The sequence below is a fragment of the Callorhinchus milii genome, unplaced genomic scaffold (assembly GCF_018977255.1).
Source record: "Callorhinchus milii isolate IMCB2004 unplaced genomic scaffold, IMCB_Cmil_1.0 Scaffold8, whole genome shotgun sequence".
Classification (NCBI taxonomy): domain Eukaryota; kingdom Metazoa; phylum Chordata; class Chondrichthyes; order Chimaeriformes; family Callorhinchidae; genus Callorhinchus; species Callorhinchus milii.
In genome coordinates, this window is record NW_024704749.1 from 2,087,939 (window position 1) to 2,112,080 (window position 24,142).

General features: G+C 42.9%; 1 protein-coding gene across 1 annotated transcript in view; it reads left to right on the forward strand.

The window, feature by feature from the left end:
- The window catches only part of gcn1 (GCN1 activator of EIF2AK4), a 63,243-nt gene that overhangs the window by 18,479 nt on the left and 20,622 nt on the right, over nt 1-24,142 (forward strand). Inside the window, 22 exon segments of the mRNA XM_007908730.2 lie at nt 68-257; nt 1,548-1,672; nt 2,941-3,119; nt 3,533-3,626; nt 5,338-5,451; nt 6,495-6,693; nt 7,001-7,156; nt 7,858-8,039; nt 8,882-8,962; nt 11,162-11,305; nt 12,628-12,755; nt 13,363-13,552; nt 14,379-14,449; nt 14,983-15,148; nt 15,403-15,597; nt 16,609-16,855; nt 17,767-17,888; nt 19,408-19,522; nt 20,605-20,784; nt 21,204-21,424; nt 22,026-22,094; nt 23,292-23,430. Coding sequence (XP_007906921.2) covers nt 68-257; nt 1,548-1,672; nt 2,941-3,119; nt 3,533-3,626; nt 5,338-5,451; nt 6,495-6,693; nt 7,001-7,156; nt 7,858-8,039; nt 8,882-8,962; nt 11,162-11,305; nt 12,628-12,755; nt 13,363-13,552; nt 14,379-14,449; nt 14,983-15,148; nt 15,403-15,597; nt 16,609-16,855; nt 17,767-17,888; nt 19,408-19,522; nt 20,605-20,784; nt 21,204-21,424; nt 22,026-22,094; nt 23,292-23,430 — 3,307 coding nt within the window.

Consider the following 24,142-nt stretch of genomic DNA (forward strand, 5'->3'; position numbering starts at 1 on the left):
TCTTATTTAACCTCTGCTCTGCTAATTGACAAATCAAAATAATTTTGCTTTCTGCTGAATTGACTAGGTGATGTCTCCTGACCTGTTGGTGACGGAAACCGGTGAGCCAACGGAAACGGGGAAGTCTTATATCCCACCACGTATGCTACTGGAAGCACTAAGTGTGATAACAAGTATTCCTGGGTTGGAGACTGATGTCCGTGAAGCAGAGAGATTAGCCAGAGAGATTCTATTTATGGCACATCATCCTTCCATAGGTAACTGAGTGCTCACTGTGTCATTGCATTCTATAAATTGAATCTGAAAGATTTTGATAACTTGGTTGGATAAATTCCAATTGACAGTCTAAAGGGACCAGAGGCAAAGGCAACACAATTGATATGCTGCTAAAAATAAGTGTGTCCAACATGCTCAACTGCATGTTCCTTGGAGCATTTAGTTACAGAGTATTAAAAGTGTATTTAAAGGCACTTATATATCCTCGTATGTACTGGTTCACACTGTAGCAAATCGCATTTGTTAGTGGCGAATGTTCAGTGGTGATATCAGTTATTGTTTTTACATCTGTTAGTTTATGAGCAGCATCCATTTGGATTGTGACTGACACATTACACTTCGGATAATTTAATGGGAATCTCTATCGTAAGTGTATGTATAGGTCGTCTTAGTCACGTGAGCTTTTGCACAGATAGGATGATGAGTGTCATGGCCAAGGCTATGTGTCCCTGACATGTTCTTAAAGAGCTAGAGTCCTTGTTGCTGCCTTAGTCAAGTTTATTCTATAATGGATGCAGCTTAATTTGATGGGGAAAGTGTCAATGAAGTTAAGTCCCAATTCTCCCAGATTTGCACAACTTCTCTTACATTAGCTAACTCGTGATTGCTGCACCTGGGTCCCCTCCCCCTGGCACCATCAGTGGCTGAGCCTCGCATCCTACAATCCTAACCTCTGGAACTCCCTCCTTCTACCACTCCGTCTCTGTGTCTTTAAGTTCTGCTTCAAATCCTAGCTCTTTAAATGAATCCCTTGCTCAGTGTCCCCCTCCCTCCAAGTAACTCACTCCCACATGTGCCCTACATGAAGGGCGCTATATACAATACAAAATTACTTGTAAAGAGCCTTTCACATCAGGAAGGCGTCCTAAGGCACTGAACAGTCAGGAATTAGGATCCAAGCGGGTTGGGGGGGTGGGGTAAGGGATGCAATGAAGGCATGTATGAGGTTTTCGGTGGCCTGAGGGGTGAGGCAGTGGCAGAGTCGGGCAATGTTGTGGAGGTGGGAAAGGCAGAGAGGGTCATGGCATGGATGTCGGAGAAACGACTGTTTAGGGTCGAACAAGATGCCTAGATTCCTGACTGGCTTGGTGAGGTGGAATGTGCATCGTGGATGCTGATACTGCCAGTGACTGAGGCGCTATGTAGAAGTTGACCCCATGTCTGTGGATGATGTCACCAAGAGGGAACATGTACAGGTTGAAGAGGATGAATAAATATATAAATGCATGTTGTTGTTACCTGACCAGGATTATCTGCTTTGCTCTTTGCAGAGGTTGCCCATGTTGGACTTTGGTCAACGATTCTCTTACGGCTTAAGTTGGACCCTCGTGAATTCATTAAGAAATATTTGGAAGAAATCTTGCCCAGCGTAGGCTCTCAGTCAGCCAGGGATCAGGTGAGTTTGATCGTTAGGTCACATAAATTAACTGTTAGAAAGGTTCACACATTGAACCTTTGATACTGACAAAATTGAACTTAACCAGGCCCTTATCACATGGAAAAGGAGGTAGGATATGAGTATGTGGACAACTTGGTATTAGGTGGTGTTTCATTGAGGCTGATATCAAGTTGATCTGTGAATCTGTGCTGTTAGCACAAATAATAGATGATGATAATATGGGTAGACCATTCAGCCTTCTCTCCATCAGTTCCACAGCTCACATTTATTAACATTTTGATGTGGTGAAATACCTCCATTGTTCCTCAGTCAGTTTATTTCTGGATTGGTGCAGTCAAACTAGGCAATCCCAAGAAAATTGTCTTTATAATTGCTCTTTGGTAAAAGTATTAAGGTATCTCATGTGATTCACATCTTCCTGTGCTGCATAAGTTTACTTGCCACTGCTGCCTGCTACAAGTTGTTATAAGTAGCTGCCTCAATGAGTAGCTTTGCTTTAATCTATATAAGAACATGTGGAATTAAGAAAATGCTATTTATCTATCCAAGTCTGCTCCATCCACAAACCATAAACAACATTCAGCATCATGGATTCCCCTCTGTTTCCTCAAAATTCTGAATGATATCAAATAGTATAACCAACAAAAAGACACAGACCTAGGATTTAAACCTGCTAATTTCTGGTCTTCCAAGCCTTCAGCAGTGTCATTTTCTTGGTCGGGTTCATTCTGCATGTAAACATCCTACCTGGTCTATCCTTTATTTTATTTTCCAACCTACTGGGGCTTGCATCCATTTTATTATTTATTCTGCAGCTTTCCAGATATCCTGAAGCTTGATCCAGAAAAAGTCTGTTTTTTTAGGAGAATAATTTGTGCCCAAGTGTTTTTTCCTTTCGTCAAGGAAAAATATTCCATCTGAATATGAATTTCTTTCAGAAAATATTATCTGCCCTTTTCATTTACTACCAACAATAACAACTTGCATTTACACAGCGCCCTTCACGTGGGGTAGCGTCCCGGAACGCTTGATAGTGGTGGAGTCTGACCTCAAGCCTGGGGGCGAGGGTGGAGGAGATGACCGTAAGCTCGATCAAAAATGAAGGTCTTTAGGCGGGATTTGAAGATGGAGTGGGAGAGGGCAAGGCGGAGGGATTGAGGGAGAGAGTTCAAGAGTTTTGGGGCGTAGAGGCTGAAGGTACATTGAGTACATTGCATAAAGTGTTAAAGTAGCTCTTTGCTGCTGCTGTTACCATTGTCTTCTAGGCTACCTTGAATGCTATGGGCTCAATGGCGGTACTGGCTTCAGGATATGTGTTGCCCCGTCTCAGCAACTTGGTCACGAGCATGTTGGGGAAGCAGGCTTTACACCTGGTGACGAGAGAAGAGTTTGAGATCCTGCAGACTCCCGAGGGAGAACTACATGACAAGTCCCTCATCCTGAGGTAAGTGATGACAAACACGGCAATGTTTATCATCTGGCCCTGCTCGCAATACTACATGCAGTCCTGCGCACCAGTTTACATTGAGGTCATGTTGGCATGGCTAATGGGTGAACCTGAGTTACACTAAATAAAGGCAGCCATTCCTTCAATAAGTAGTATAATCTGTCACTATACCGAAGCACATTGGAAATGTTTCTTAGGAACATAAGAATTTGCTGAAGAAAGAAGACAAGTCCATCTAGTTTAGTTTCCCTTCCACCAACCTGGCAGTCGTTTGACATGTCGTGTCCCAAACTATATACTGTATCCCCGGATATTATTTTCTGGCAGAAATCTGTCTCATTTGTTCTTGAAACAAATGGCATTTTCTGCTTCCACCGTCTCCCTGAATTAATTTCTCTATTCTGTGTTAGCACCCAACAAGAAACTGCAAAGAAAAGCAATATGAAACGGGAAAACAAGGCTTACTCCTTCAAGGAGCAAATCATCGACCTGGAACTAACAGAGGTAATTGGGAGTTTAATTATTTGCCCCAATGAACAAACAGCATTTTCCAATTACTGTATAAGTTGTTTTTTTGTTGTCCCAATTCTTAGTTTGTTTTGCTTGGGATTAATGATTTCAAAACGTGACTGATACCATTTTGGAGAATGATTTCACCTGCTGTGTCTGCATTGACCACAAAACTGTCAATCTAGCATGGGCGAGCGATTATAACAACAGCTTGCACTTAAAGAGTGCCCTCCACTCAGGGTAGTGTCTCAGAGCGCTTAACAGTGGCGGAGCCTGACTTTGAGGCAGGGTGGGGGGGTGGTGGGAGGGGTGAAGGTGATCGTAAACACGGTCAAAAAGGAAGGTTTTCAGACGGGACTTGAAAAAGAGGAGAGGCGGAGGGATTGAGGGAGAGTGTTCCAGAGTTTCAGGGCGTAGTGGCTGAATGGAGTCGAAGCTGGAGGAGGCAAAGGAGATTTGTGTGTCGTCCGCATACATGTGGAAATTTACCCCGGATGATATCGCCCAGTGGGAGCATATAGATGAGGAAGAGAAGTGGGTCAAGGATGGAGCCCTGGGGAATCCTGCAGGTGACTGGGCGGGGGCAGGAGGAGAAACCATTTGCCAAGGTGGTTGGTTAAGTAGAATTCAAACCATGCGAGTGTGGTCCCACTTAGGTGGGTGCGGGAGGAAAGGAGGTGGAGGAGGATGGCGTGGTCGACTGTGTCGAACATGCCAGAGAGGTTGGAAACCAGAATTAGAATTGTTCATTTCTCTAGTTTCTGCATTGCCTTTTTTGACACTAGCTTTCATTGGTACTTTAAATCCTGTGACAATTTGAGAGAGGACAGACCCAGAGAAATATTTTCAGATGCTTTAAGGCCAAGGACAAGAGAGGGTTGTGAGGGGCAAGTTGAGAATAGACACATGGTAATGTTTGTTCACAGAGAGAGCAATCAGCAATCGGGCTAGTTACAAGGAAGGGTGATGATGCCAGAAAACAACTCATTCTAAGAAATAAAAACCGAAGTGGCTGGGAACACTCAGCAGGTCTGGCAGCATCTATGGAGAGAAGAAAGTGAGTTAAAGTTTCAGGCCAACGACCTTTCGTCAGAACCTGAAACGTTAACTCTCTTTCCTCTCTCTGTAGATGCTACCTGACCTGCTGAGTGTTCCCAGCCCCTTCTGTTTCTAATCTCTGACTTCCAGCATCTGCAGTAAAGGCGCTATACAAATGTAATTTTGATGTTGTTGTATTTTACCTTTTGTTCATTGTAAGAAATGCTGTGATGGAAGACAGTTTGGATGGCGTTGAATAATTCTCGAACGCTGAGATCAGTTGATCCATAGAACCTTCTGCAGTGATCTTATGAAGGAAATATTCACAGAACTTAAAGCCTAACTTGTTCAATACTTCCACGGAACACTGACTTTTCCTGGTTCCTGTGTATTGCATTGTACTTACATTGCAGAAAGCTGTTTTACGAAGTGGTGCAAGCTGTGAAGTTGAAAGCATCATTTTTGTTGCAAACAAGGCATAGATAATAATAATCCTTGCATTTGATATAGCGCCTTATCACATCTTCGAGACATCTCAGAGCGCTTCACAGGATATACTGTAAAATGAATTGACTACATTGAATGCATTATTGACTTGAGCAAATAGTTTGTAACGGGTCTGAGTCATTGCCGTGCTGATTTTGATCTGTACCACTATTTGCAACAGGAGCTAAAAAAGAAGAAGGGTCTGAAAGAGGAGGTGCAACTGAGCAAGAAACAGAAAGAAATGCTACAGACTCAGCTGGAGAGGGAGGGCGCCATCAGGAAGAAACTACAGCAGGTAGCCGAGGCCAGGCAGTGTGTTTGGTGGTATCTTTTGTGCTTATCAAGATGCAAATTGGTTCTGAAGAATGAAACACATAAACACTCGACTCCCAGATTTGCTATACCATAGCTGATTGCCAAAAAACCCTGCCTCTACTCTGCCCATTAATAATAATAATCCTTACATTTGATATAGCGCCTTATTACGTTGTTGAAACGTCTTGAACCACTTCACAGAACATATTGTATACTGTAAAGAGTAGTGACTGTATTTTGTGGCCGAAATGCGGCAGCAGTGTCCCACAAACAGTCGTGGAGTGAGTGACCAATTTTTGTTCTTTTGGAGGGAATATTACCCCCGGAAAAGCGATCCGCCAATCGACTACAACCGGGTTCCTACTTACTGCTCGGTAAACAGAGGCGTGTGAAGTAAAGAAACTTGCCTAAGAATCGGGCAGATTCTTGCCCTGCCCGAGAATCGAACCCGGGTTCTCTCACTTGTGAGGCAAGCGCTCGAACCACTAAGCTACAGGACTCCATGTCAATGTGCCCCAGCCTCAGAAGTGCATTCCATACTGGAGCAGTCATTAAGATCTTTGGGTCCAGATATAGGCAATGTTATGTTGAATGCCCACAGTGGCCCAATGCAGTTTTGATAAAGGATCCTAACAGCCAAGAAAAACACAAGAATTTGTCCATCTTCCTGCGCTGGATTCAACCCAGATTCTAGAGATGAGGAAGTGTGCAAGTTCAGTGCAAACTAGTCAGTAGGTGTCTGCATTTATAATCCTTTCAAGGGCTTTTGACAAATTAAGAAATTCAGATTGATGTCTTAACAGAAGGTGCATGTCAGATAGAAGAAACTGAAGCCAATTTATTTCCTTTCCTTGAAATGGAATTGCTGGCTTCATCTCGTGGATTAACTGTTAAATCAGGAACTCAGCCACAAGCAGGCTTGGCATTCAAATTAATTTGCTTCTAGCTCCTATACCCTGATTCCTGCGCTACTAGCTTTTATCCTGATTCGGATTTACTGAAATGAGTGTTGTGTTTCCACAGCTGGATGAGGAATTGCAGTCTGCTCTGAATGTGTTAAACACAGTTATCAAGAGGAACCCAACCGATTTGTCGAAGCACATCCCAGCTCTTATTCGCTCGTTCCTCCCACTCTTCAGTTCACCGCTTGTGGCTCCCAGGCTAATCGAACCATTCTTGGCAATGGGTGCGTGTGTCATGCCAGCTGACCTCCAATATCTCGGTAAGAAGCATCAATTCTGTTGTGGGAACTTCAATGTCTGAACCAAATAATGGTTACTGGCTGCGAGCCTTCAGTTACCTTTCAACCCCTGCCCTCCTGATCCCAACCACCACTTCGGGTGGCTATATATTTTGTGGCCAAAACGCGGCAGCCAATTGCGCACAGCAGATAGAGTATTATCCAGCGTCTTATCGTTGCTGTCTTAATGTGGCTTCTCACATGCATCAGTCATTTGGCTCATTCTGTGCCCCAGGCTGGGGTCGAACGTGGGCAATCTGAAGCATCCGTTGTCTCTTGTGTTGAATAGGTTCCCTAATCGGACACGTGACCCTTCGGGTGCTGAAGCCTGAGTGCTGCTTGGATGAAGCTTGGGGTCAGGAAGATGTGTTGACGTCCACCGCCCGTGCCGTGTGTATGCTGCGTTCACGCACTGTCCCCAGCCGCAGTGGCAAGGTTGAGTCAGGTGTGTGTTTTGAGTCAAGCAAATTTAAATGAGCTTGAGATCATTTTGTTACTGTAATGTGCATCACTCCCAAGATAGTGAAATGAATCGGCTTTCACTTTAGATTCTGAATACATTGCATTCAAATGTCTTTATTGTCCTGAATATGCTTAAAATGTAAGGATAAACTTTTTTTGTAATGATTTTTATTCTTAATGGAACACTGCGATTGGAACGGATGTTTTAGGATAATGTATAAATGGATAATTGTGGGAGGGAAATTTAGAATAGATATCAGGGAAAAACATTTACTCAAAAGAATGATAAATATTGGTAATAATCTACCAAAAAATAATTAAGATTATTTAAAAATACAATTGTATGTCCTGATGGGAGAGTTAGTGGTTTCTGCTCATCCTCCCAACTTTTCTCACATCCTTTTGAAATGATTTATTTACATACTCTGACAATATTTTGACGATGGGTTATTTCTGTTAAGTTTCGGGAGGTATTTCTTTGTCGTTTTGCTTTTTTTTTATAAGCGAGCTATTGCTTTGCGTCACCTTTGCTACTGTTTTCATGAACAGTTAATTCTGTTTGCTTTGCTGTTGTCCACAGTTAGGACATATTTGAGGTTGACACAGTGTGAGGAAATGGATGACTATAGACCTAGTTTGAGTCCTGTTGCTCAGAATATCTTTACTGTACCATCTTTCTCACAGACGTGAAACCCCTCGCAGCACCGGCATTTGCGTATTGCTTCCCCCTGCTCAAGGTGGTATTGACGGACACTGTAAATGACACTGAAGAGAAGGAAGGGATGCTAATTCAGGCACTTCAAGTAATCAGTGAGCATTCTCAGCTGCGATCAGCTGGTGACGATGTGGATGAGCTAATCGATGAGGTACGGGTGTTACTGTTTAGTAAATGTGAACCTGCAGCATCAGAGAATGTGTAATAACCTTTAGTCGGTGATTAATCACAAGATTTTTCAGTTTAAACTCCACAAGTTAATCATCAGCCTGCAAATTAGCATGGAGAGGGAACATTTTGAACCCTGCCCTTTAAGAGTTTGCAAACCAGAAGTCTGTCTTCTCCCTTACACAGGCTGTGTGTAAAGCCTCAGTGTCATCTATTCCTTAGGTCTTGTTTTTCTCAATGCCAGCAGTTACTCTCTTCCATATAGGAATATACAACCATCTGATTTTAAAATTAATTTACTCAATTTATTCTCAGTTTGTTGAATGATTTGGTTTTGGTTAGTGAACTAGTCAACTTTGAGTTGGATCATTATTGGTTTCACTCCAAACTGCTACTGAGAGTTAGTCTTACCACCCAGTGTGGTTTCTTTCTGATGACTGGTACAATTTGGTGCCAAGTGACTTCACATCATTCTTTGAAGTGCCCTTTGCTCTTATCAATGGGTCTCAGAGGAGCAACCCATTGCACTTGTGTGGACGGGCAGTTTGTGCTGCATTCAAACCAGTTTCCCCTGTGGGCTGTGAGGTTGGGAGCTTTACGGGCAACAGACGAGACATTCATTCTGTCAAGTCTCAAACCCAAGCCCCAGATGTGAAAAGGACAGTATTCAAGCCCACTGTGAATTCTATTCCCTCTGAAGATAAATTATCAAACACAGAGGTTCCCCTTCAAAACTGACCAGCAATTCAGTGAACAAAACCTTACAATAATAAATCACTCATTTGCAATTGAAAGTTAGCTGTGGTTGTGACTGTATTTTGACAGAACGGCCCTGAGCTGCTGCCACGGACGGAGATGCTGTTGCTGCTAACGAGAGTCATGGGTACAAGCTCACCCCGACTGCAGGTAAATATACCCTCTGGCTCCAGTGAGGTGCAGGGAGAGGCTTGTCCAATCTGTTCAGTGATTATGTCCTGTAGCTCAGTGGTTAGAGCACTCGCTTCGCAAGTGAGAGACCTGGGTTCGATTCCTGGCAGAGGGCGAAACCTTGGGCAAGTTTCCTTACTCCACACGCCTCTGTTTACCAGCAGTAAGTAGGAACCCGGTTGTTAGTCGATTGGCGGATCACTTTTCTGGGGGTAATAATCCCTTTAAAAATAATTAATAATAATAATTTGGCCACTCAATCCACGACTGTCTGTGGGATGCTGCTATGCTCAATTGGCTGCCGCATTTCACCCGCAGAATACACAGTCAATTCACTTCACAGTATATCCTGTGAAGCACTTTGAGACATCTCGAAAAAGTGATAAGGTGCTGTATCAAATGCCAGGATTATTATTATTTTATTTGAGGTCTCGATAAAGTCTGTGCTCTTTACAAACGAAGGTCTGTATAGTTTATGTTGGATTGAGACTGAGCCCATAATCCCCAGTGACGCATCTAACACTGACTCATCCTTGACATTAGCTCGTTGCCAGAGAGCTCCCAGCTGATGTCAAGGAGCCGCAGTTGCACACCCGAGGCTCTCCTTTGGTGGGGATGAGGAAGATCGGTATCTACAGAAATGGTCTATTCTAATATTTTGTTCAAAACTGTGTAATCCGCTCCGAAGGATAAGGAAGAATTTGTAATAAGTTTTTCTCCCCTGACACGAAATGCACAAGTACCTGTGCCCCTTCCACTCTTCCCTCTTGTTTATCATCTAGAATACCACAGTCTATTGTCCTACAGCCTTACGTACTCATGTCTGTGACCTTTCAGTCTCCCCTTTTTTTAAAAAAACTAGCTGAAAGTTGCCCAGCTCTGTCCCCCTGAGCATTGACGTTCAGTGTCATGCATTATATTAATCTATTCTCTCATTCACTTGTTTATTCTACGCTTTGAGACGTCTCAAAGACGTGATAAGGTGCTATATCAAATGCAAGGATTATTATTATGGATTGGCCTGTTTCTGCTGCATGAAAATCACGAAGGGAGTGATCCCGGTAATACTTTGCACTGTAGTAACCCTGTACAGGCTTCTCTGATATTGCCTTAGCTCTTTCAATCAGCATTTCCTATGCTGTCTCCCCAGCTTCTCTCCATAACCTCATGTGACACTCTAACTTGTTTGCTTTCTCTGCATGCACTCCTTGTATTTGTGTTGTTGTTGTATTGCCACTTGGTGTTTCTCATCTCGCTTAAAATGGGGTGAAGTGCACAGTTTTATAAAGAGAACTGAGCCATGCCTCCCGGTGCTGAGCAACACCAATCAACGCTTCATCACCACACACTAGCAATCAGCATTCCTTTTGTTCTACTCCGAGCCTTCGTCAAGCAGCTAATGTTCTGTTTACTCTTTCTCGTGGTCTGAGTGGTGTGTTAATTCCTGGTCTGCACGTCATTCCATTTGCCTTCGCTCTCCATCTGTTATGAACAAAATTAGAGCACACTGACTGCTCTTGCTACGCCCTCGCTTTGTTTCACGGCTTGAAAATCATCTCCCTCATGCTATTTCTGGCTTCCACATCATCATTGGGCATGAGGAGCTTCTGCTGTCAGTCTGCGATAGTGTTTAACACTCCATCTGGCAAACTGGCAAAACCCGTTTCACTTGGACAGCTCTCATTTGAGAAAAATCAGATTCCTCTGAATCTGAATAAACTGTTTGATATTTGTCTGCTTCTGAAAAGGTCTCAAAATAGATACTTGAGCTCTGTTTTTGCTGTTTTTGATTATCTATTGTAGGAACAGGTAGGACTGTCAGTTGGTTCCAAGTTTTATCTTTGATCTTAGGTAACATGAATAACTTATTTCAAACCACCACAGAGTTACTACCAGTATCCAATTGGATGCGGCGTTTCGCCCACAAGATATACAGTCAATTCACTTTAAAGTATATTCTGTGAAGCGCTTTGAGACGTCTCGTAGACATGATAAGGCGATGTATCAAATGCAACGATTATTTTAACAAGTATCTTATTTGAGAACCTCAGTACTAATTAGCTGCGCAGAAGAAGCAAGGACACCGATTGGAATAGATACTCTTCAATAAAAGCCCGAAAGAGGCCGCTACCTGGTTATTTGTGATGAATGTAAGTTATTTTGCTCTGTGCGTTCCAGGTCCTGGCATCCAATACGCTGACATCGCTGTGTGCCAGTAGCAGTGGAGAGGAAGGCTGTGCCTACGCTGAACAGGAGGAGATTGATGTCCTGTTGCAGGCCTTGCTATCACCGTGCTCTTCAGTACGAGATGCCGCGCTCAGGGTATGTCCGTAACATGGTTCATGTCAATTACTAGAGATCCTGACTAAGCTATGGGGAGGGGTGGACAGATAGAGAATATGAAGTACAGGACTGTCCTGACAAGAAGCACTTCAGCAGGAACATAATCCCACTGCCAGGTTTTTCCTGTTGCGCTATTTTATATAATGAAAATGAATGAATACAGCCATCAAATAAATAAGAATATTGATTACCATTGATTTGGTTATCCCAAACCCTTGGAAACAATTCATTGTCCACATACTTACTCTATCATTCTGGCTGCTGACCAAACGTGGGTTGTCCTGCTGTCTGTTTTCAATGCTCTTGATGTTGCTTGGGACCTTGCTATTTATTATCAGATCAAAATGTTTCGAAACGTTTAGTTGCTGTTATATAGGGAATCAGTGAGTAAATCCACGACTGTCTGTGGGACGCTGCTGTGTGCAATTGGCTGCCGCTTTTCACCTACAAAATATACAGTCAATTCACTTTACAGTATATTCTGTGAAGCGCTTTGAGATGCCGAGAAGACGCAATAAGGCGCTATATCAAATGCAAGGGTTATTTTTATTTTTGGGGGGTGGATTTGATTGAGGTTGACATATCAAGGCAATGCATATTTCAGTACTTTTGTGCTTGAGAGCCCCTCACTGCCAGTTTGTGTGTTACTCAGGAATATTGCAATTTGATTCTGATGTTATATAGAATGTTCAGGCTGGAAAAGTCATTTACAGACAGTCCTGGCCAGCCCTAAAGTTAAAAATAAATCACTCAACGTTCATCTCCTATAACCCTTAATCATCGCTAATTACTGTAACAACCTAATTTTCCACTTGCATTTGCTCCTGTTCAATCTTTGGTTAGTCCATTCATGTATTCCTCTACTTCCTGTTTTTTTTAAAAAAAAAGTTTGTTTGCATTTAAATCTAAACTGTCTGCTATCCTTCCCTCTTCTGAACTTGAGTCTGTGTCAACTTTGTTGACTGTTAAACATATTATTAGGGTTCAGCTTATTTATACCTTTTAAGACAGATTTCAAAAGGGAATTGGACAGGTACTTGAAAAGGCAAAACTTGCAAGGATATGAGGAAGGAGTGGGGGAGTGGGACTGATTGGGTGTCTCTTCCAAAGAGCCAACACAGGCACAATGGACCGAATGGCCTCCTCCTGTGCTGTAATATTCTATGATTCTATTTTATAAATATTCAATATAATTTTGAGTTTTTCTCCAATGTGTACATTTTTAGTCTTAGTCACCTCTCCTTTGAATGCCGGGTGCCAAACTTAAAGAAGATATTCTTATGTTCCTGGCTGTTTTGCAGGGATTGTTGGAGATGAACATGGTGCTGCCCACCCCAGACAGTGATGAGAAAAATGGATTGAACCTGTTACGCAGACTGTGGGTTTCACAGTTTGACGTGGACGAGGAAAGCAGACTGCAAGCTAAGAAGTAAGAAGCCATAAGTTAATTGGTAATGTATACAATTGGCGGCTGCCAATGCTTTTCTGCAGGATCACTTTTGTTGGATCAAACATATAGGAGAATAATCGGGCTTTGCAGTGCAGTATCGTCACAATAAGTACATTCCCTGCTGGGATATCTGTGGTAGCCACAGCTAAATTGACTATAACTGGAATGATTACAAGGCTGAATTTTGAAAAACTCACCTGAATCAAGTCATGCTCATCACCTGACCTCAAACTCACTTGGTTTATAAATTTACATTCTGTATGAAGTAATTATTACATTCTATACGAAGCAACTGGCTGCAGCATTTCGCCCACAAAATACACAGTCAATCCACTCTACAATATATTCTGTGATGGGCTTTGAGACGTCTCAATCACGTGATAAAGGGCTAAATCAAATCAAAGATTATTATTAATAGTATTAATGTGTTAGTGTAATACACCGACTATGTTCCAGAGATGTATGCACCAACTTATATAACTTTTATTGGTACCTATGTCTAAATTCTGTATTATAAAACTATACCAGTGAGTGTAGCTCAAAGCTTGATGTCTTCATGTCTGACTGTGCTGCTTTGTTTCTTAAGGTTATGGGATACCATGGGACTGGAGCTCCAGCCAGATCTTTGCTCCTTGCTCATTAAGGATGTGATATACCACGAGGAAGCAATACGACATGCGGGGGCAGAAGCACTATCAAATGCTGTAGCACAGTATCAGTCGCAGGCTGCACAAGTGATGACCAAACTGATAGAGATTTACCAGGAGAAGCTCTTTGTAAGTTCTGCTTTTAGAGAACAGGCAGTGAGGGTCGAGGAACATAAAGGCAGTCAAATTTATCCATCTTTGCGAGGCAAAAGTCGCCTTCCACCAACCTGGCAGTCACTTGACATGTCGTGCCCCAAACTATATACTGTATCCCCCAAATATTGTTTTCTAGCAGAAATCTATCGAATTTGTTCTTGAGACAAACAACCTTTCCTCTTTCACCGTCTGTCTCCCTCGGGAGCCTGTTCCATACATTTACTACTCACTCACGGAAGTAGCGATTCCGCAGATTTGTTCTGAATTTATCACTATTCAATCATGTTCTGGATACATTCATTTTGTGTCGCTGTATAACTTATGTTTAAGAAACGTAAAGGTACATTACTGCATGTTCTAATCTGGGACACAGGTTGTGGGAACTCGTTTTGCAAAGACAATGTCTCGCTCCAGAAAATAAAGTGGAAAATCAATGGATAGCAAACAACCAGCTGTCTGCATTCCAGTCAATGCCATTTAGCATTTTAAGCTTTCTGTCGTGATTATTCCCACGACTGGATTCAACACCCAGGACTTGGGTTGCCAGTTCAGTAACATTACCACAAAAATACTGTCCCCGTTGAATGTAGTGAACATGTATTTGTAGAAACGCCCTTGTGTTGATTCAGTTGCAGATTTCGCCCAAAACATAGTCAATTCACTTTACAGTATATTCTGTGAAGGGCTTTGAGACGTCTAGAAGACTTGATAAGGTGCTGTATCACAAGCAAGGATTATTTATTATTATTATATTAGATGCCGTTATGTCAATCAAATTGTGTCATTTCATTTTCTATAGAGGCCACCTCCGGTGTTGGACGCACTTGGTCGAGTTATCTCTGAATCTCCACCTGACCAGTGGGAAGCCAGGTACTGATAGAGGTGTTGAATGAAATGTGATGAAAGTGCAGGCTGCTCAAAATATTCTCCAACTGACCACTGGGGACAATACAATTTCCAGCATTACAGTTGTAGGAATGTACGAGGAGAAAGTGCAGTCTAGTTTTGGAGTCCTGTAGCTCAGTGGTTAGAGCACTTGCCTCGCAAGCGAGAGGACCTGGGTTCGATTCCAGGGCAGGGCGAAATGTTGGGCAAGTTTCCTTACTCCGCACACCTCTGTTTACCAGCAGTAAGTAGGAATCCGGTTTTTAGTCAATTGGCGGGTCACTTTTCTGGGAGTAATAATTCCTTCATAAAAAAAATTGGTCACTCAATCCACGACTGTTTGTGGGACGCTGTACGCAATTGGCTGCCGCGTTTTGCCCACACAATATACAGTCAATTCACTTTACAGTATATCCTGTGAAGCGCTTTGAGACATCTCGTAGACATGATAAGGCGTTATATCAAATGCAAGGATTATTATTATCAGTTTCTCATTGAAAGCTTTTCTCTTTCTGAAGGTGTGGGATTGCCTTAGCTTTGAATAAACTCTCTGAGTACCTTGATGGATCCCAGGTGAAGCTTCTCTTCCAGTTCTTTGTACCTGAAGCCTTGAATGACCGGCATGCTGAGGTCAGGAAGTGTATGCTGGATGCAGCTTTGTCAGCCCTCAACACCCACGGAAAGGTAACCCAGTGATTGATTGTGCGGATGTTTACAGAAGCAGATTTTTATAGTTCAAACTCAAGATTTTTCTTGTGCTGCGATGTCACTTGTATTGCAGCAAATCACAGTGGCTCTAGTATCCACAGCCTTTTGGTGGAGAGTTCCAGATTTGCTCCACGTTTTGGGTGAAAAACTGCCTCTGATTTCACATGAAAAGGAATGTTTTGCCAGGTTTTTTTCACCTGTAGTAATTCTGAACCACCATTTCTCTCCAGGACAATGTGAATTCTCTGCTGCCGGTGTTTGAAGAGTTCCTGCGCAATGCTCCCAACGATGCCAGCTACGATGCTGTCAGACAGAGCGTGGTAATCCTTATGGGTTCACTGGCCAAACATTTGGACAAGAGTGATCCTAAAGTCAAACCCATCGTAGCCAAGCTCATCACTGCCCTCTCCACACCATCCCAGCAGGTATGTAGCGAATCTACAAGAACAACAACTTGCATTTATATAGCGCCCTTCACACTGGACAGCGTCTCGGAGCACTTAAGGCTCTGTGCACAGAAAGACTCCCAGAAATGTACAGAGAAAATCAATATTTTGAAGCAACTACAGTGCTTAAGTGATGTCCTAAGTTTTTTTTTAAGAATGAAATTGTTTCTAAATACAGAACTGCTTCGAGACAGTTATTATGAGAAGGAACTGACATAGGCGGGTGATCTATGCAAATCTTCTTATACAGCTGATTCTCCTGGGCTAGTTACTAATACACTTATTTACATTGTTTGATGAATAAAATAATAATCCTTGCATTTGGTGTTGCGCCTTTCACGTCAGGAGGATGTTTTAAAGCGCTTCACAGGATTTACTGTAAAGTCCAGTGGCTTTTTATTTGCAGGCGAATAGTTTTATAAAACTGATTCTCCTGGATATTTGTTTGGATGTCGCTGTGCGCAATTGCCTGCCGCGTTTCGCCCACAAAACACAGTCACTACACTTTACAGTCTATCTTGTGAAGCGCTTTGAGATGTCTTGACGACCTGATAAGGTGCTATATCAAATGCAAGGATTATTATTAATATTTGTACATTTATTTGCACAAAGACTTCTGATGGCTCAGATGGTTGACTTTGTAGCAGATGTTTGTGTATTGTCGAATCCCTTTATCATTTTAAAAAAAAGAATCAGATCAGCCCTCAACCTTCTCAACTCGAGGGAATACAGACCAAGTTGATGCAACCTGTCCTTATAATATAACTCCTTTAGCGCTGGTAACATTCTGGTGAACCTGCGCTGCACCCCCTCCAGAGCCAATATGTCCCAGACACATTTGGGCACTTGTGTGTATGTGGGTGTGTGTGTATATATATATATATTCATCAATTGTGCAGTCTCAGGATAGAAGCTTCAGCGCAGGAATTTTATAGAACATTCTGCTGTTATGTGTTTACTGAATCGATGCAATTCACATCTGTGCTGTAGGTTCAGGAGTCAGTGGCCAGCTGTCTGCCTCCCCTGGTTCCTGCCATTAAAGATGATGCAGCTGGGATGGTTCGGAAGCTGCTCCAGCTGCTGCTGGAGTCGGATAAATACGCCGAGAGGAAAGGGGCAGCGTATGGCCTGGCCGGCCTGGTGAAGGGGCTGGGCATCCTCTCACTGAAACAGCAGGAAATAATGGGAACGTTAACAGAAGCCATTCAGGACAAGAAAAACTTCAGGAGACGAGAAGGTGAGATGGGCGCCTGCTTACTGAGTGCTCCCTCTTCTTAAAGTATAAATCGCCTGATGATGCAGAGGTATAGACACGATGACAAAATCCATTTCCTATTCCAGGCAGAAGAGCTGTTTTTGTTTAAATCCAAATATTTAATCCTTATGTTCAATCTGCAGAAATTAATGAAAGGATCATCATCTAGAGACCACGTAAATAATAATAATAATAATTAACCTTGCATTTGATACAGCGACTTATCACATCTGCAGGACATCTCAAAGTGCTCAAAGTAAACCGCTGAGATGATGTTCCTTTAATGTGTGTGGCACCACATTGTATATCTAGAACTTCCCATTCCATTAGTACACTCTGGGTACCCCAAACCTTGGCTCTTGCCTACCTGCGCCTAACACTTTCTGGAATTAGGTAAGCAGGATGTGTCCTTCCAGGGAGAGAGAGAGAGAGCGCATTCTATTCCAACAATCTATCTCTGGGATTTGCATGTGTAGGTGGGATGCATGGAAATCTCAGTTTGGTTTAAGCACGGCGATGGATTTCCACGTGTGACAGACACCCGGTTGACCAAAACAAAAGTCTCATTCCAGACGTACAGCTCAGTTCTTTTCCTCCAGTCGGTCACAGCATTCTGTCGTGAACTCACTGAGAAAAAAAGTGGACTCAAAGTACCAGATTATAGTGAGCCCGTCCTGTACTTCAAGCGCTTCGGAACTCTACCCCGCACGAAGGGCACTCCATAAATGCTGTCAAGTTGTTATTGTTGCACTTAACCTCTCCCTGCATTGTGAAACAGTATTTGAGGTCATGTGCATATTGCTATTTTTGACCTTTTTGGCACTGTGCTGTGATGTTCTCCCTGTTGCATATGGTATCCGTGTTCTAAGGTGTTGATGTGATTTGTTTCTCAGGTGCTCTGTTTGCCTTTGAGATGCTGTGCAATATGCTGGGGAAACTCTTTGAGCCGTACGTAGTCCATGTGCTCCCTCACCTGCTGCTGTGTTTTGGTGATGGAAACCAGTACGTGCGAGAGGTTAGTGCCACTCACACTCAATCTCACACTCAACACAAATACGGCTGCTTCAGTATAACTCTATGCTGTATTGAGCAGATGGTCGAATCCTGGTCTGTGCTGATTTAGCTAATCTCAAAACAACAGAAAAAACATTTGTGTAGCGCCTTTCACGTCAGGAGGACATCCCAAGACTAGTCGTGGAGTCCTGTAGCTCAGTGGTTAGAGCACTCGCTTTGCAAGCGAGAGACCTGAGTTCAATTCCAGGCAGAGGGCCAAACCTTGGGCAAGTTTCCTTACTCCACACAGAGCCTAATAATAATCCCTCCAAAAAAAACCAAAAACAATAATAAAATTGGTCATTTTCAATCTACGACTGTTTGTGGGGCATTGCTGTGTGCAATTGGCTGCCGCGTTCGCCCACAAATATACAGTCAATTCACTTTACAGTGTTCTGTGAAGCGCTTTGGGACGTCCTCCCGACGTGAAAAGCGCTATATCAAATGCAAGGATTATTATTATTATTATAAGACTCTGGACAGTCAGCGATCCGCACCCGAGCTGGTGGTTGGGATCAGGAGGGGTGGAGGGCAGGTGGGGTAGGAGGGTGACTGATGGTACGGTCGAAGAGGAGGGTCTTGAAGGAGGCGAAGGAAAATACTGCAGATGCTGGAAATCTAAAATAAAAACAGAAGTGGCTGGGAACACACAGCGGGTCAGGCAGCATCTATGCAGAGAGGAAAGTGAGGTAACGTTTCAGGTCGATGACCTTTCATCAGATTTAGCTAATCTGATGCGGGCAGCAGCTGAGTGCTACAATTATTTCTTAGCGCCCTGGGGAAGGCCAGGATTCTGGCTCCTGGACACCATTCAGAAAAGCACTGCTGGTAAGCTGGGAAGTGTACACAGGATATCAGCTGAGAACCAGATCGAGCTCAACTGTGCTACTCACTGTTCAGTCCTACTGTGAAAAATGGCCGATCAAAATGAGTTACCAAAGGACTCGGGAAACTGTAACTCTGCATAGGTTAGCCCCCTCGGGCAAAACAGCCCCTCAACTGAGTGGCCATGTGCTTCATGTCTCATACAATTCATAGAATTATACAGCACAGACGGAGGCCATTCGGTACATCGTGTCTGTACCGACTCTTCGAAAAGAGCTTCCAAATCAATCCTACTCCCCCGCTCTCTCCCCACAGCCCTGCAAACTTGTCCTGCCCATTGTACTGGGACACAATCTTAAGGAGATGCAATCTGCTGCTGGACTGAACTCCCCAATAGATATCTGCTCAGGATTCAGGAGGGAACTTCCTTGGCACAGACTTTTGCTTGTCGTTACATGATCTTTCATGGCCCAGGTCAAGCTCACAAAAATTGTGTTGGGTACTTGTTACCTGTATGTATTTTTCAGGGGGCAGTTGTATCTTTTCTTGTTTTGACTGATTATAAGCCCAGTTGCTCTGTTTCTCTCCAGGCCGCAGCTCTCGGGTGTAATTAAACATCATCCATGCAGGCCTCTGATTTGTTCATTTATTCACAGGCATCTGATGACACCGCAAAGGCTGTGATGCGTAACCTGAGCGCACACGGTGTGAAACTGGTTCTGCCATCACTGCTTGTTGCTCTGGAAGAGGAGTCCTGGAGAACTAAAGCAGGTACTTCCCAAAGCATCACAACTCACAGCACTTGTGTTAGGGATTTACCCAGTTATTCCCTGACACTTGGGTAGAGATTTATTGAGGACTCACTGCCTTCATCATTTGAAATGATATTATATAAACACAATATAAATTACATTTATATAGCTCTCCCCACATCAGGAGGACCTCTCAAAACACTTAACAAAACGTGTGTTTTTGGGGAGGGGAAGGATTTGTTTTGAGATGTGCCAGAGAGAGAGAGAGAGAGGGGGAGGGAGGGAGTGTAAATCGAGATGAGATAAGGACCCCAAATCAGTCTAATTGGGGTGTCAACCTGGCAAAGCGCAGACAGTGATCAGGATGGGTTACGTCAGTAAGTTTAGTTGCTCGTGGTGAGGTCCCTCAATTATCCAGAGGGTAAAGGAACAGCCATACAGATATATGAAATAAAAGCAGGTCAGGCAGCATCTATGGACAGAGGAAAGCGAGTTAATGTTTCAGGCAGGTCGATGACTTTTCGTCAGAACTCATCAGCGCACAATCCGCCTCATAAAGATATATGTTTGAATCCCTTTCTGTTCAGAGTTAGCTGATCTCAGCCACTGTAGCAACTGGGAACTCCCACTCAGCCATCGTACCCGTTAGTGAGTGGAGAATTAGCTGGTCATCACTATCCAGAAGCCACTGCTAGGAAGTGGGGTCAGATGTGGAAAGGATCAAACTCATCAGCTATTTTTCCCAATGAAATGGCTGACCTTCAATGACAAGGCGTAGAGCCAGATAATGGCCACATAGATGAGTTATTGCAGGGTCGTGAAACTCTAGTACCAGGGGAAAATTGTGAGCGCAATTGGCTGCTGCGTTTCCCCTACAAAATATACAGTCAATACAATTTACAGTATATTCTGTGAAGCGCCTTGAGACGTCGCGAAGACATGATAAGGTGCTATATCAAATGCAAGGGTTTTTATTCAATTAAATTGTCAAACGCCTTCAATAATAATTCGGCCAGCAAGCAATAATTGGTGGGAGGAAGAGAAAGAAATTACACGGTTCTCTCTCCCTTGGACTGAACATTCATGTTCTTGTGTCTCTAGGTTCAGTTGAATTACTGGGCGCCATGGCATACTGTGCTCCCAAGCAGCTGTCGTCCTGTTTGCCAAATATTGTGCCCAAATTGACCGAAGTATTAACAGACTCCCACGTGAAAGTGCAGAAAGCCGGACAACAAGCCCTGCGGCAGATTGGATCTGTTATCAGGAACCCTGAGATCTTAGGTGAGTTTGAACTGTGCGTCATGTCTTCGGGGAAGTAATAAGCCTGTAATGTAAGTGCAAGTTGCAGTTCTATCTCTTTATCTGTTTTTGTTAAGGAAGTTGCTTTTTAAACAGTTCATAAAATCCTTTCGTCACTGTGTTTTCCTAGGGATATTGCCTTGAGCAAAGGCCACTTCCATAGAATCTGGAATTACCCTAGCTGAATTGTTTAAGTGAATTCAGAAATGTTCTTTTGTCAATGTAGTGGAGTTGCCAGTTTTTTGATAAGTTACATTATTAACAGAGGTATTAATTAATTTTTTATTTGGCTTCTGAGGTAGAGCAACTCTAACTTGTTACTAGTGTTGACGCTGGAATGATGCATTGAACGTGTTAGTTTCTGGCTTTGTGTTAATCAACCAAATGGTTTTCTTGTGCAGCAATCACTCCCGTTTTACTGGACGCCTTGACAGACCCGTCCAGGAGGACCCAGCTGTGCCTCCAGACACTGCTCGATACTAAATTTGTTCACTTTATTGATGCTCCGTCTCTGGCACTGATCATGCCCATAGTACAGAGAGCATTCCAGGACCGATCCACAGATACTCGTAAAATGGCTGCTCAGATCATAGGCAACATGTATTCCCTTACAGACCAGAAGGTAAACCTCACTCAGTTATTTAAAGTTAAATACCTACTTAGATCCTTACACTAAACTGATTGTATCTGTGATGCAGAAAAGAGGTGGTCGTATTTTGTACCTGCAACCAATACAGGGTTTGAATGGAAATGTTCTTTACATGTATCTATGTTCTTACATAGATAAATATGAGCCACTTATAAAGATTAATGCTAAATATTTCATCCGAGTCTTTCTGTATTTTTGGGATGTTGGCTGGACCATTGTTCTACTCCTGCCTGAAATTTACGGTGTGAGCATCCGGCCAGTATTAACAACAAGATTGATGGGAAGTGAGGTGAATGTTGTAACAAAAGTTCCTAAAATGTCTATGAATCTGCAGACTGTCAACAGTCATCAGGAGTGATAACTTGTTTGACCTCCTGTACTATAAATAGGTTTGCTCTGATTTCAATCAGTAAAAATTTGAATTTTTGTTGGGTTTTCCAATTTTCCCCCAATTAAAAGGAATTAATTTGCATTGTTTAAAATTGATTCTTTAAAAAAACGTTGTTTTCTCTCGGGTTCTGTAAATTTCTCTGGTTATAAATGAGTTCATTGCTTTTTATTGCTGCGTTTACAGGATCTTGCACCGTACCTGCCCAGTGTCATGCCAGGTCTGAAGCTGTCTTTGCTGGATCCTGTTCCAGAGGTAAGAGAATACAGTGAGCCAAGTCCGTGGTTACTCTTTACCTGTCTGGAGACGCAAGGATTCAATTGACATGCCTCTTCCACAGAGAAGAACATAATTATCGTTGATGAGATTTCTGTGTCAGCCTTAAAAAAAGTCATTCAATTCGCGACTGTTGTGCGCAATTGGCTGCCCCGTTTCGTCCACAAAACACACAGTCACTACACTTTATAGTCAATTCTGTGAAACGCTTTGAGATGTCTCAAGATATTATAAGGCACTATATCAAATGCAAGGTTTATTATTATTGTTACCAGCCTTGAACAACATTGTTTGAGCCCTCGTGGTTTGAGCTATAATTGAGATTTCTTTTTTGCTTGATCTCGCCTAGAAAATCTGCAGACTGTCAACAACTCTTGATGACTGTCATGAACTCTGTAGGCTTGTTCTGATTTTAATCAGTAAATTTGGTATTCATAGGGCTTTCCAATGAACTCTTATTCTTAAAATCGCTTTTTTAAAACACCTTTTTTCCCCACTTTTTTCAACACCAAAAATTATTATTGGTTACTTTACTTTTTTTTAAGATATTTGTGGTTGAAAAGATTGCTAAAAGTCAAAACTTCCAGAACAAAATAAATAATATCTATTGGAAAATTTTTAAAATAATCTTAAACTGGCAGTGTAACGCATTTTTGGAGAATGGCATTGACAGATGCGATGACTGCAGGACTAGTAGAGACAGGAATGGTCAGGTTGCTTGAAGTTGAGAAAATAGTCTGTCTAAGAAAAATACATTCCTCACCTTCAAAGCCCTCCATGGCCTTGCTCCCCCCTACCCCTGCAACCTCCTAAGCCCCTACAAACCGTCTGCTCCCTCCACTAAGTGGGCTCCAACCTGCTTCACGTCCCCCGCCTTGCCCACCCCACCATTGGTGGCTGGGCTTTCAGCCTCTCTGCCTCAGCCCTCTGGAACTCCATCCCACAGTCCCTCCGCCTCGCCCACTCCCTTGCCTCATTCAAGATCTCTCAAGACCCTCCTCTTCGACCGTGCCTTCGGTAATGATCCTACTCCTACCCTCCCCTGCTATCCACCCTTCCTGATCCCAACCACTAGCTCCTTGGGCTGTACAAATGTAATTTGTCGTTGTCGTCTCTATATTGACTTGCAATTGTTTCTTTAATTTGTAATCATGTTTTTCTCTTCTTGTTCACAAGGTTCGTACTGTGTCGGCGAAGGCACTGGGAGCGATGGTGAAGGGAATGGGTGAGTCGTGTTTCGATGACCTGTTACCTTGGCTGATGGAGATGTTGGCTTCGGAGCAGAGTTCCGTCGATCGATCCGGAGCAGCACAAGGTGAGGAGGTAGCAGATCCTGCAAAGAAAATGTACGCAATATAAACAGCTGACTAGTCAGTGACACACCACTCCTGTTAAAATTCTTGTTCCTTCCTTAACCTTTAGGTGTCAGCCTGGCGTAGTTAGTAGCGCTCTCTCTCGCCTCTGAGTCAGAAAGCTGTGGGTTCAAGCCCAAGTCAGGACTTTGAGCTCACAGGCTGACACTCCCAATTATATTTGCCTAACCTCAATGAACAGAAAATAAACAGAATCAATCGTCAGAAGCAAAAGAGAAGAATGCCTGTATGAAAATAGCCCAGTAAATAACAGCTAACAAGGCTTCATTAGGGACAAATTTTGTCTGAGCAACTTATTGGATTTTGTGAGGAGATTACATACCAAATAAGCCATATGCTGTAGTGTAGCTAGACTTCCAAAAGGTTTTGGGCAAAATACTTCATGAGAGACTCCTTTATAAACTGACAGTGAAGAGTAAGAATGAAGATTAGTGACTAAAGGAACAAGACGTCAGATTCCGGAGTGTGAAGGGCAATTTTAGGACAGAAAGTATTTCTTTGCAGAGAATAACAACCAGACATGGTTACGGGGACTATCGCGTCTTATCGAGAATTTATTTAAAAACAGCTTGATGTTCTCATGGGAAGACGGTAGAGTTGATATTCTGGAAGGATGAGATCTAAGGGCCTCTTCATCCAAACCTCTCGTGAATT